This window comes from Calliphora vicina, chromosome 3, assembly GCF_958450345.1.
Source record: "Calliphora vicina chromosome 3, idCalVici1.1, whole genome shotgun sequence".
NCBI lineage: Eukaryota > Metazoa > Arthropoda > Insecta > Diptera > Calliphoridae > Calliphora > Calliphora vicina.
Genome location: NC_088782.1, coordinates 36,289,050 through 36,303,611, shown reverse-complemented (window position 1 = coordinate 36,303,611; position 14,562 = coordinate 36,289,050). Strand labels below are relative to the sequence as shown.

The 14,562-nt window shown below is 32.0% G+C and overlaps 1 protein-coding gene across 1 annotated transcript; it reads left to right on the top strand.

Annotated features, from left to right (window-relative positions):
- The first annotated feature begins 98 nt into the window (after nucleotides 1-98).
- LOC135955398 (probable multidrug resistance-associated protein lethal(2)03659) lies at nucleotides 99-13,727 on the top strand. Its single transcript, XM_065505749.1, has 7 exons — nucleotides 99-178; nucleotides 6,863-7,096; nucleotides 7,162-9,165; nucleotides 9,231-9,639; nucleotides 12,218-12,368; nucleotides 12,436-13,384; nucleotides 13,457-13,727. The coding sequence occupies exons 1-7, from the start codon at nucleotides 99-101 to the stop codon at nucleotides 13,725-13,727; spliced, it is 4,098 nt and encodes a 1,365-aa protein (XP_065361821.1).
- The last annotated feature ends 835 nt before the right edge of the window (nucleotides 13,728-14,562 follow it).

Below are 14,562 nucleotides of genomic sequence, written 5' to 3'. Positions count from 1 at the left end.
ATTAATAAACATAAATAAAATTTGAATTTTTTTTTGTGAAAAATATTCCCATAATAATAAAGTATTATTCAACTCCAACTTATAACGAAAGCTAAATAATGAATCGTTCAAGAAAAAAAGTTATACGACCACAGAATCCATATTCCAAAGCGAATATATTTTCTCGCATGAGTTTTTGGTAAGTTCCTGTTGGCAACTGGTAATATTATGTTTTATTAACAACCCAAAAAAAGTGATTTGCAATTCAACAAGTTTTTACTAGTTAAATTTCTATCAACGTACAAGGAAAACCGTAGAAATACTGATAATAGCTGATAGTTTTTATACATATGTATATGGACTTTGTGGTGTACGTACATTTTAGTGCGATTTTGTGTAGAAATATCTGATGTCTGGTTATATGTTAACTTAAAGTTATAAACTGTCAGTACAACTTAAAATATAACTATACATTGTGACAATGGTGGTAAATAAGAATGTGTTGTCAGACTTGTCCCTTCATATTATGAAATGAGCGATCAATTGTAAACCGATTATTATGGACCGATCCTCACAAAAGTTGGTAGAAAGATTTAAGTTTATATAAAACTTATTTGTATCCAATTTTCATCACGTTATTAATTGCACCGTTCAACAGCATTTTTGGAACAGAATAGCGACCCTATAATTCTGAAAGGGCATGTTGAATAGACCATTTTTGTAGAATAAACTTATAGTCCAGCTGGTCTGTATTTTTTTTTATAGTGGGTCTAAGTTTTCATTTTTTGATCGAAGGGAGCATTATATTGAATGAAAAAAATGTATAAAAAAATTCAGTATAAAAGCCCATATTGGCTTTATTTATCTTATTCTGGATATGGAGCCTCCAACGAAAAATTATGTTAATTCTAATAAAAATCAGTAAATACAATATTTAAAACATAAACAATGAATAACAAACAAATTTTTTTAACAACTTGTTCCTATAAACTTATAATTTATTCGCTCAAACCCAGACAAAGATTATGTTTAAAAATGTGACAGCAATATATTATTCTTAAAGCAAGACGTCACTAAATATCAAACGATAAACAAATAACTGGATTAACCTGTTTTTTTTATTTCTCATTTAAAAATTTTATCTCGTGAAGAATAAATTCCAAGAAAACAATTTTTAAGTCAATACGCATTAAAAGTCAAACCATACATTCAAAAAATATCACATATGTTGTTGAAAACCTCTTTATTTGGAAAATACTACAAGGCTCCGAAAATCTTGAAGATCATAGGTATTCGGCCATATTTATTTATAGACTCAACCAAATACATTTTCTTAAATCATTATTTTAATTATTAAATTAACATTAATAATAAAAAAAAAATTATTACCTAGAAATATCGGGTCAGTATAAAAAAAACTTGCTGACAGCCTCTGAATTTCTTATAGTTTTTCATAAATATCAATATTGGGATGGAAATATGATAGATTTTCAATTGACAACCTGTTGCATTTGCCCTGCATACAGTTTATATGTATATGGAAATAGGTGAAAGTGTGTGTAAATCAAAAACAAAAATTTACTCTAGTAAATATAAAAAAAACAAATATGTAATTAATTTTCAAGTTAATTTAAATTTTTTTTTTTGAATTTTCCCAAAAAAATTATTTTTTACTACTTATTAAAAAAAATTTGCAAAGGTCTTTGAAATATCTATCATTATTTAAACATATTGCCTATAATAATGACTTAGTAATCCAGATATAGATACAAAAATCGAGGTTGTCCTGGTTTTTTCCTATTATCTCAGCCATATGTCGGCCGATTTTCCCGATTTTAAATAGCAACCGCAACTGATCTATAGCGGAATTATAAACGGACTGATAAACTTATGCTTATATATCCTTGCCACTCATGGTGAAAGGTATAATTAATAATACAAAATATTTTTAAAACAAACTTTTATTTTAATGTTCTAAAAATATGAAAAATTAACTTTTAATTAAATCAAATTATTTATTACATCCCAGGAAAAATTGTATTAGTTTCATAACATTGTAGTTCTACTTTTCTACTTTTATTCACTAGTGATTTTTGTTTGAAATTGTCTATTGTTCTATGGAATCGCTACGAAGCTAGCACCCATTTATGGGGACTCTTTTGGAACCAGTTCTCTACTCGATGATTTTTGCTGAAATTGTTACAATTGGAACTAGTTCTTAAAAACAAATCTAGAACTAGTTATTTTTTATTCGAAAGTGTCATACTAGGAACTAGTTCTGGGAATCAGTAAAGGAAATGTTTGTTTCTTTTATTGCATTACAAAAGAAATAATATAAAATGCTGGCTTATTGATTTTTGGTTCTATATAACATTTGTTATATTTTTTTTTAACGAACATAATTGGGGGATTCAAACGGGGGATTCTCCTATTAGGTCGTATTGTCATAATGTTGTAAAATATTTTTTTAGTTTAAACAAATTCTTGTTGTGCTGCTATCAAAAAAGTGTTATTTTATGACAAACCAATAAACATAGTTCAAAAAGTCTTATTAGTTTATAACTTTTTTGTTTAAAACCCAACAAAAATTTGTTTAAACTAAAAAAATATTTTAGGACATTATGACAATACGACCTAATAGGAGACCGTTTGAATACCCCAAATGTTTCAGTTGTTTTATACCCTTCACCATAGGGTACAACTACAGGCGCAGCTGAGAGTAACAATAATTACTCTCTTCACACGTACTTGTGATATGTGAATTCAACATATCAAACACATCAAAATAATTGAAATTTTACCTTTGATTTTCCGACTAAATACAGACCGAACCACTTTATTACACTTCTATACACTATGTTATGATTTTTTTAACAATTTGCAACACACTTTTATTTCCGAAACACTTTAATTTTGCTCAAATGAAAAAAATAATTTCTTATAAATTTTTGACACTTAATTTTATTTATGGTAGAATTTAATTTATAGAACAGAGTTTCAATTTTTGGTATTGAAAATAGAAGAAAATTTAAACATTTTTATAGAACTCTGTGTGTCTGGTGAAAATTAAAAAGACACCAATACAACCTCAAAACTATGTACTAATACATTCTCACGACTTAGGTTTTTGACAACAGACTTAGGTTTTTTCCCTCTCAGTAACGCTTCTATGGATATATTATTCTATGCCCTTCACCATGAGTAGCAAGGTTTGTCATTCCATTTTTAATTTCTACATCTTTCATTTACGACCCCACAAAGTACATATTCTAGAACGTTATAGATAGCGTAGTCAATATAGCCATGTCCGTCTTTATGTTGAAATCAATTTTCTGTAGCGCCCAAACAACTTATATACATACATGATTCATGCATCAATATAACAGGAATTCTCCCGGCTCAGTTGCTATTTAAATCTAGACAATCGGCACACAAATGGTTGCGATATGAGGAAAAAACCAGAACAACTTCGATTTATGATTTCAAAGTCCTTTACAACGGCGCACTGTGGCTGATATCTGAATTTCGTCGGCCAAAAGTCCAACTTTTTGTTAACTCCGATTTCAAAAATTTTAATGCCATTCAATAGTAAACACATTGAAACTAAGCTAGCCAAAAAAATGTATAAAAATATTATCAATTGTGTGCGTGGCATGCTGTTAAAGTCAAATATTTTATGTCATTTTATAAAAAATGTGATTTTTGAAAATTTTATCAGAAGTATATTATCATTACTCGCAAACTATTATCGATAATTGGATGATTTTTTTTGTTACATTGGCAAGATAATAGTCTTTAAGAACTGGTATGATTTGTTACTGTGCCGTGTACACCTGCTGTGTTAACAGGTACTATAATTTAGTCAAATTTGAATTTCAGTGGAATAAAAGAGCTTAGGGTAAAAAGGGGTTAAACCAGGAGAAAGGCCAAAGTGTCCTCTTTAAGCCCACATATACTTGTTGACCTGTTTTGACCTGTTTGTTGAACACTTTTTTCAATTTGAATGAAATTACTCCCAAATTGATTTTCTATTTTTATTTTACCTGCTCACATGACTGGCGCAAAGTAAAAGTCGCAATTTTGAAGATATTCCGATACAATTTGGTACATACATTTTTTTGGTCCGAGGACAAAGCCTATTGAAAATGACTGAAATCGGTCCATTATTTCACCTAGCACCCATACACATGTTCTCCCGAAATTATACTTTATCGATCGTAAATGGTTAATTTATATAGGTATCTACACACATTTTGCTCTAAATAAGTTTTATATAATCTGTATTAATGTCACCTAATTTTATGATAATCGGTACATAATTAGTCATAGCTCCCATATAATGCCCGCTTCCAAAAATCTCTTTAACGAGCATAAATCTCTTAAAAATGTTGGTATAAACACTAAATTCAACACAAATATATTCCATATAGACATAAATGACACGACCTAATTTCATGGCGATCGGTCATTAATTAGTCATAGCTCTCATATAATGCCCTCTTCCGAAAATCATTTACGAAAATAAATTATAGTATGTATTATATGGTCGAGCTTGACCGAACATACTTCCTTATTAGTTTTTATCTGATACAAAAAAATAAAAAAATCCGCTTTTTCATACTAACCCCCATTAACACGAAGTCTGGTTAGGTGCTAACTAATAGTTATACTGTCGTTTAATATTATTTTTGTATGAAAACTGTCAGTATAACTATTAGTTAACACATAACCAGACTTCGTGTTACTGGGGGTAAATGCTATAAAAAATTAAAATTTCAACTTCAACCTTAAATTGCTCAACAACTGCTGAACCTGTTTTAATAAAATTAAAACTGGAGAAAAATTCAAGAAGTTATCTGTCCATCAAAAAAAAAAATCTAAAATATCTCTATCGCACAGTGGTCGGTGCTGTATGGAGTCGGCGGCCAAAAATACTTCCAGTGTAGGTATCAACTTGTAATTTCGGTCACGGCTTTATAAATATGTCAGAACTATTTAATGATAAAATGGGAGTGGTTGATGACTCATACCCACCCCCCTACCATACCTTAGCAACCAAATTCACCCCAACGCGCAGTGCGAGTTTATGACATTCTAGTTAATCAAAATTCCATATCTCGGTAATAAATAATAGTACATTTATAATTTTTGGTACAATATATAATAAGGATATTAGACACATTTTTTTCAAAAAATGGGCGTAATTGGACAACTGCCACACCCACTCCCCATAAAAGTTAAACTATAAACTTTTTAAAATTGATAAAAAATTAAAAATCAACAAGAATTCTTACTAAAACAATTGCAAACTAAATCTGGGCGTGGTCCGCCCACTCATGTGAGTTTAATAAATTCGACTCCTTTTAGGCAAGTGAATCAGAATATGTATTTTGAACTTTTGTTTTTATACGATTGCATTTTGCCAAAATTTTAATATTTTTTTGGAATTATAATTTAAGCGTGTTTCTAAATGACTTTCTTCAAATGTGTAGCCCTCATTTTTAATATAGTTTTTCACGACATCTTTCACTTTTCAAGCTTTTTCAGCATTCTAAGCACCAAATATCAAAAATATGTGAGCGGAAAAGTTTGCAATTATAAGATGTGACTGTTGCAAAAACAATTTATAATAAGGACCAAATTCATAAAGTAAAAATATTAAAAGTCCGTGGAAAAGAAAAAACAAACACAATTCTTTACATGCACAACAATAACAAAGCAACGCGAACATAAACTAACAAAACACCTCACAAAAATTCAAAGTTGGACATCGAAAACAACGAAGCCGCTTTGGTGTATGTGAGATAAATCAAAGAAATGCAAAAGGATGCAGCTGAAATTTCCAATTTTAGAATTTTAGAATCTTGGAATATTAACTAATAAACCAGATAAAATCCCATTGGAGACTTCAGGGGGGAACATAACTAAAACTCTAGTTGAAATTGAAATATATGGACGAACGAACACTAAAAATTACACTGGGCAAATATTAATTTTATAAAAAATACACAAGAAGCTAAAGACATTGTAATTATATTAAAATTAAGTTAATACCTTCCAATTCAATATTCATTTTGATTTTTTTCAAAAAAATATTTTTTTATATGGTTTTAATTAATTTAAAGTTGCGCTTAATTTTCCACTTTTTCACACTGCAAAAACCAACTGTCAATATGCTCTCACTTTTGAGGCTATTCTTGAAGAGTATAGTAGGAATAAAACAAAAACAACTATAAATATTAAAACCTTTTTTTTATAAGAAATTGTGATGACACATTTGGTGACAAACTTTTCACTTTGTTTTTTTATTTTTGGCCTATGGAATCGACCAGTGTGTATCGGTTCAAAAGTTACACAGTTTTGGCCGATGAAAAACGATAATGAGCCACTGTGCGGCGTATATAAGGCCAATGGATCAAAAATCGTGAAAAATATTTTTAACCAGATTTTTTTTTCAACAAAAAATTATACAATTTTTTTCACTAATAATTTAAAAAAACAAAAATTTTAAATTAAAAAAAATTTTTCTCATAAAATTATTTTCGCTAATAAATTAAAATTTTTTTTAATTTTGTTTACCTAAAAATATTTAAACTTTTTTCTAAATTAAAATGAAAAAATCTGAAATATAATTGGAAATTTCTGAACTTCAATTGGAAATGGTATAGATATTATTTTAACAGCATTCAAAAATGTTCCAACATTGTATCTAATTGAATAACAAATTTCGTACTATTCATCCTACGAAAAATTGTTCAAAATTGAGTTACAAATTTAAACTTAAAAAAACATACAAACAAACATGCATGTTAAATAAAATCTTGTAATAATAACAGACTTAAATTTAATTTCTAATTAAATCTTCTTTACAACATTTTTTCAGGTGGACAACAGAACTCTTCCGTTTGGGTTGGACAAAATCACTTGATGAAACCGACTTATATGAAATACCTCGTGATTTAGACTGTGAAGATGGCACTGAATTCCTGGGTAAACTATGGGAAGAAGAAAAGAGAACAAAGCAAAATCCAAATATTGTACGTGTGATATGTAAAGCCTATGGAAAACGCTTCCTGCCAATTGGCTTTTCCTGTGCATTGTTTGAAACATCACTAAAGTAATGAAGTAATAATCATAAAAAACATAAATTCAATACTAACTTTTACAAATTAATTTCTACAGATGCATGCAACCTTTATTTTTGGGAGGCTTAGTGTCTTTTTTTGCTGCTGGACAGACTAATGTTAGTGAAAATCAAGCTTTCGCATATGCCGCTGGCATTGTCTTGTGTTACCTGTTGGTGGTGATGACTATGCAGCCATATTTTTTCTATGCATGTAAAACCGGCACCCGAATTCGTGTAGCCCTGGCCGGTTTGATATATCGTAAATGTTTGCAAATCTCTAAGAATTCCAGTGATGATGGTCTACGTGGCAGAGCAATTAATATACTGGCCAATGATTTGTCTGTGTTTGATGCGGCTTTGAACTTTTTACAGGACTGGTGGAAGGGTCCAACGGAATGTTTAATCATAGGCTATCTAATGTATTGCGAAATTGGCTGGGCCGCAGTAGTTGGCATTTCGTTTCTGTTGGCTTTCATCCCCTTGCAAGCATGGGGTGCTAAAAAAGGTGCTGGTTATAAACAAAAGACTGCAGAATGCACCGACAAGCGCGTCAAGCTAATGAATGAAATTATTCAGGGTATTCAGGTGATCAAGATGTATGCCTGGGAAAAATCATTTGCCCGGGTTATAAGTTTTGTCAGGCGCAAGGAAGTAAATGCTATTAAAGGATTTTCTTATATTTATGCCAGTTTATATTGTACTTACATGATCTCTTCCGTTTCTATATTTTTGGCTTTGATTTCCTACATCTATTTTGGTGATGTTTTGACGGCCAAAAAAATATTTACAATTTCCTCGTTCTTTACCATGCTCAATGAATCTATGGTAAAATTCTGGCCCATGTCTTTGATAAATTTGGGTGAAACCTGGATTTCAATTAAGAGATGTAATGCATTTTTGTTGTATAATGAAGACAAGCAGACGGAAGACAAGAAACTGTTTCATAAAAATGTTCATAATGAAAATGGAAAGCATGAAAAATCTGCCCAGGAGCTATTGCTTAAAGGCTTAAAGGACAACAAACGTACAGTGAATGTACAAGCTAAAGTGAAAAGCGTGGAGATGCGTCATGTTTTGGCTACTTGGGAAACCCAGGGAGCCGAGGGTACCATGAAGATACCAGCTTTACTAAATTTTACTACCACATTTGAAGAAGAAACATTGGCTGCTATTGTGGGTCCAGTGGGATCGGGTAAATCTACTTTACTTAATGCCATTTTGGGTGAAGTGAAAATAGAGTCGGGAGAAATTCTAGTCAATGGCAAGATCTCCTACTGTTGCCAAGAGCCCTGGGTATTTGAGGGCACCATTAAGGAGAATATAATATTTGTGGAGGACTATGATGATAGGCGTTACAAGCAGGTATTGAAGGTGTGTGCCTTGGAACGTGATGTAGAATTATGGCCCAAGCGTGATCAGACAATGGTGGGAGAACGTGGTGTAAGTTTAAGTGGTGGCCAAAGGGCGAGAGTAAACCTGGCAAGAGCTATTTATCGCAAGGCCGATATATATCTTTTGGATGATCCCCTATCGGCCGTAGACACTCATGTGGGTAAACATATAGTGGACAACTGCATTAATCAGTTTCTATTCGATAAAATACGTATATTGGTTACCCATCAATTGCAATATCTGGCCGATGTGAAACATGTCATTCTTATGGATGGTGGCAGCATTGCTGCCCAGGGCAATTATCAGGAATTACAAAACTCCAAACAGTTTCAGTTCTTGGCTCAATCTCAACAGGAAAATCAAGACAATGATGATGATTTGGAATATATTGATGAGGTTTCAGAAGATAAAATAAGTCTTAAAAGCCGTAGATCTCGCTTGGTTTCTGAAAATAGTACAGATTTTGACTTGGATGGTATGGTGGTAGATGAAAAAGAAGAAGTTGAGGAACTTAATAAGGAAGCACAGGCTGGTGGTTCTGTTAAGTTTGCCACCTATGTAACATATTTCAAGGCCTTGAATAATACTTGTTTTTTCATAACGATAATTGGTCTTTTCATAGGCACACGTATCTTGTTGAACACTATGGATTATTACTTATCCAGATGGTGAGTAGCAGTATATTTAGATGATTCTACTTAGATTTATAAACTTATTCATTTTTTTTTTGCAGGGTAATTTGGGAAGAAAAAATTGCTTTGCTGCCATTTAATAATATCACAGATTTAAGTGAAAATAATGCTACTTATTTGGCAGTTAATAATAAGACAGACTTTGTGTTCAATAATTCAACAGAAAAATCAAATTACGACAGTCATAGTAATGAACGTTACGAACGCGTTATTATGTATCTGATCATATTGACCGCCTACATTATTGTTTATACTCTACGTACTTTTGGCTTCTATCGCATGTGTCTTCAGATCTCATTACATCTTCATGATTTGCTATTCCGTGCCATAACTAGCACTTCGATGTTGTTTTTCAATACAAATCCTTCGGGTCGTATATTGAATCGTTTCTCGAAAGATATTCGTACAGTGGATATGGATGTACCACGTCCTCTGCTTGATTGTGTATCGGTGAGTTAAATAAATTTAAGTTGTAATAGATATCCAAAATGAATTTTCTCAAAACAGGAGTGTGTTGGGAATCGGGCGTATTCGATCCAGATTTAGTATTCATTTTCAATCAATTCCATATAATTTCTTTGCAAATTAAAAGTCAAGCAAGATGTTTGATACGAATTTACGGACTGAAATTAAATTTTAAGAAACGGCTGTGCCTTCACCAAATTATACTTAACACATTGACTGCCACGTCGGACACATAAGTGTGACACTGCACTATGCGGTTTACGCCACGTCGGACACATATGTCCGACACGACTTTTATTCTCTCTAGCCATGTCAGACAATAGTGCTAGATTTTAAGAATTTTTTCGATGTTGTCTGGAAGTTTCTCATCAAAACTGTAATCTTCACATTCTTCATCACTTTCAGAACTTGTACTGAGTATTTTTTCTAACTCAGTATCCCATAAAAAATTCCAAAGAAAATCCTGTGGCCCCCAGCATCTTATTTGCTGAAAGTGCCTTGGCAGTCAATGTGTTAAAAATATTTTTAGTTAAACTTTTTTTTTTTCATATTTTATTTATTGTATCTTCACAAAATAATGTGAACTATCAATAATTTGTTCAAATCTTAAATCTAAATATTAATTTTGGACGAAAAATGATGTTTAATTTTTATATCCTATCATTAGCGCAGGTCTGTTGGATTCCTTCTTCTTAGTCGGATGTAGCCATTACTTCTCATTAATGTTCGTGCAAGTGAGTTTGGGTGAACTTCTAACTTTTTAAAATATGACTCCGCTTGTTTTTTTATTTCATTTTTCACCAGGGAGACACCTAGGTCCTTATGAATGTTAATATTTCTCACATACCAAGGCACTGCTGTTGTCATTCTTAATATTTTATTTTGGAATCTTTGAATTTTTTCAATATTAGAAGCTGAGGCCGTGCCCCATAATTGAATTCCATAGCACCATATGGCTTTTATTATTGAGCAGTACAGCAAAAGTTTGCAATCTAAACTCAATCTCGAGTTTTTACCAATTAGCCAGTAAATTTGTCGTAATGTTAACTTCATTTGAGCCAATTTTGTATCTTTATGCTTTTTCCAGGTAAGACGTTGGTCTAGATGCAGACCTAGATATTTAACTTCAGTTTGTTGAGGTATTATATGATTATTTATTAGGATTGGATGGTACGATGGCATATCACAAGTATATAGCAAATATAGGAAGGGACCCAGTATACTTCCTTGGGGTACGCCTGCTTCAATAGGCTGTGGTGAACTTATGAAGTCTCCCTCTTTAAGAACGAACTTTCGATGACTTAAATAACTTTCTAGAAGCTTGTGTGTGTTCACTGGTAAATATTGTTTTATTTTTATCGATAATCCTTCATGCCATACTTTGTCGAAGGCTTGCCAAACGTCGATGAAGAGTGCAGAACAATATTTTTTTTCTTCAAATGTCTTGGATATGATTTCTACCAACCTGTGAGTTTGTTCTATGGTGTTATGTTTTTATCGAAATCCGAATTGATGAGTTGGAATATAATTAAAATGATTCACTATCGGCTCTAACTTGTGCATTAACAGTTTTTCGAATAGCTTTGATATATTTGACAATAGGCTAATGGGTCTAGAGTAACTTCGGGTATTGTGGACTATGCGTCTAATGTGGACCAGTGTCTTTTTTCAGAAACTATTGAAGGTATGATAAAACTGATTTGTCGTACATTTTACAATTTGTTTGAAACGACAATTCATGATTAGCTGGTTCATGAATTTTATGTATTAAATACTAGTCCACATTACCCTCATATAGTGGTCCATATTACCCTCCAATTTTTTTAATGCTGGTTTTTGGGTTCCTTACAATATTTTCACATAATTTTTTTATCCTTTGACGGAAAAAATTTTCAACTGCAAAAACAATTAGGGAATATATTAGCTAATATATTGCTTCACAACTTTTTTAATATCCATATATATTGTTGCCAAAATTTAGAAGAAACAAAACGGTAGTCCACATTACCCGAAGTTACTCTACATATATACTTTGTGGGGTCGCGGTGACAAACTTATATAAACATTGCCACTCATGACGAAGGGTATAATTAAAGTTGGAAATAATAAATATCATCGGAAAAATTTTTGCTGAAGTTATAGATGAAAAAATTTTTTTTTTGTGAAAATAAATTTTGGTTTAAAAAATATACATATTCACGATTTTGGCTCATTGTACGTCATTGGAAAGGTCTTTAGATACCCATGTTGTTTATGTTAATGACCTATTAATCCAGATATAGATAAAAATAAGTAACAAATCGAGGTAGTCGGTATGGAAGTATGGAAGCCATTTGGGGCTTTCGCAAATTTGATTTCAAGTATTTTATATATTCATTACAACATTTGGAAATGTTCTGATTACACTCCTTTTGGAACTAGTTATTTTAGAACAAATTTTTAAAATTCATGGATAAAATTACTTTCATTTCGAAATGAATTTCCATCACATATCTTCCCGAAATTATAAATTTTTCCTAAACCCAAGTATTTATTTCTATATATTTTATTATTTTTTCTGCAGTTCATAGTTAATATATCCGGTGTGGTGGCCATGGTATGCATTATCAACTATTGGCTGCTAATACCTTCCCTGTTAATCGTTTTGGGTCTCATATCGTTAAGGCAAATTTATGTGAATACCAGTCGTGATTTAAAGCGTTTAGAGTCAATTTGTAAGTTTATTTTTTATTATCCGAAATTAATTTTGATTTAAATTATTAAACTATTTGTCCCTTACAGCCCGCAGTCCCATCTATTCCCTAACAAATCAAACATTCCAGGGCCTTACCACCATAAGAGCTTTGGAGGGTGAAAAGGTTTTACAAGCAGCGTTCTATGATCATCAAAATGCCAATACTTCTGCCTGGTTTTTGTTCTTCTCCTCCAATCGTGCCTTTGCTGCCTGGATTGATATGCTGTCTGTATGTTATATAACTATAGTGACCTTTAGTTTCCTGGCTTTACGTTCAAGTTTCAATAGTGGTGATGTGGGTTTGGCTATTTTACAGTCGTGTGCCTTGGTGGGTATGTGTCAATGGGGTATGCGTCAATCGGCGGAATTGGAAAATAACATGACAAATGTGGAACGTGTTTTGGAGTACACAAATCTACCACCGGAACCTAGCAAGGAAACTGAAGAACATGTAAAACCCCAAGGTACCTGGCCTAGCAGAGGACGCATAGAATTCATAAACTTCCATTTGAGATATAATCCGGATGATGAGTGCATTTTAAAGAATTTGAATTTCACCATAGAACCTAAACAAAAAATTGGTATTGTGGGTCGCACGGGAGCTGGCAAATCATCAATTATACAGTCACTCTTTCGTTTGGCTTACAATGAGGGCATTATACGCATCGATGGTGTAGATATTGAAACAATTGGCTTGTATGATTTGAGAAGCAAAATTTCAATTATTCCTCAAGATCCGGTTTTATTCTCGGGTACTCTACGCTATAACTTAGATCCTTTGCAAGAATATAGCGACGAGAAAATGTGGCAGGCTTTGGAAGATGTGGAATTAAAAGAACATGTTACAAAATCTATGGGTGGCTTAGGTGGCGCCATGTCAGATGGTGGCTCCAACATTAGTGTGGGTCAAAGACAATTGGTTTGCTTGGCTCGTGCAATTTTGAGACAGAATAAGGTGTTGATTTTAGATGAGGCTACTGCCAATGTGGATCCCATGTAAGTTGGCGAAAACTATTTTTAAAAATAGGTCGGTGTTATAAATAAGACTTTATTTTTCTTTTTTTCCAGCACCGATGCCCTTATACAGAACACCATACGCAGTAAATTTGCCGATTGTACGGTCTTAACGATTGCCCATCGTCTGCACACCGTTATGGATAGTGATCGTGTTCTTGTTATGGATGCTGGCCAGGCTGTGGAATTCGATCATCCATTTTTGCTGTTGCAAAAACCTAAAGGTTTTTTACGCAGTTTAGTAGACGATACTAGTTCAGATGCTGCCGCTGTTTTACTACAAATAGCCCAGGAAAGTTACAAGGCGAAAGTACCAAATGCATAGAGACATTTAGACTATAGAGGAGAATTACTAATGGTCTTGAACTAATTTAATTTACTTAGGAAATAATTATATTAATTATTAAGAAGAATCAGCATTTATGGATTTAAATATGTATTGTATGTAATTAGAATTTTAACAATTTTATATATTAAAACATAAATTTTTTTTATAAAAGAATTTTTAATGTGTATTTAGAATATATTTGCAATATTAAAATAAAAACATTTTACCAGTATTTTCTATCAGTTAATGTTGTGGATAAAGAAAAGTATAATAATCAGACAAAAAAATTACAATTTATCAATAACTTGTAAACAAATTTGGCACAAAATATCAACAACATGTAGCAAGCAAGGGTATTCATAAACTCAAATCTTTTTGGAGAACAGACCAAATTAGAGGTATACTGCAAAATTTGTTAGTACTGTTCTATAAACTTACTGTACTGTAAAATAAACTTAAAATATAGTTTTTGGAGAAAAATCTGAGTTTCTCAACATCTGTGCTGCCAGTTTGGCATTTTTAGTGCTAGATCTAGCAATGTTTAAACTCATTTAGCACCAAAAAAGGAATCTAGCTCTTTTTCTAGAACTATTCAATTTTGTTTTGGCATGTTTTTCAGCATATTTTATAGCGTTTTCTTTTCTGCGATAAATGATGGCTTTATTCTGGCTATTACCCTTCTTTGTGTTCTTTTCTGAAGAACTGTAGTTGTTAAGCGTATATCTTGTTCTTTTCCAAACAATGTTGCCATAAAACCCCGAAAATATGCTACATATTTCACCCTTAATTTTTATAAAAAAAGTATGAACGTTTTGAAATTTAGCACTTTTTA

Coding starts and splice junctions, on each gene's coding strand:
- LOC135955398 (XM_065505749.1), top strand. CDS start 99: ATGAATCGTTCAAGAAAAAAAGTTATACGACCACAGAATCCATATTCC. Junction 7,097..7,161: donor TTGTTTGAAACATCACTAAA/GTAATGAAGTAA, acceptor TAATTTCTACAG/ATGCATGCAACCTTTATTTT. Junction 9,166..9,230: donor GATTATTACTTATCCAGATG/GTGAGTAGCAGT, acceptor TTTTTTTTGCAG/GGTAATTTGGGAAGAAAAAA.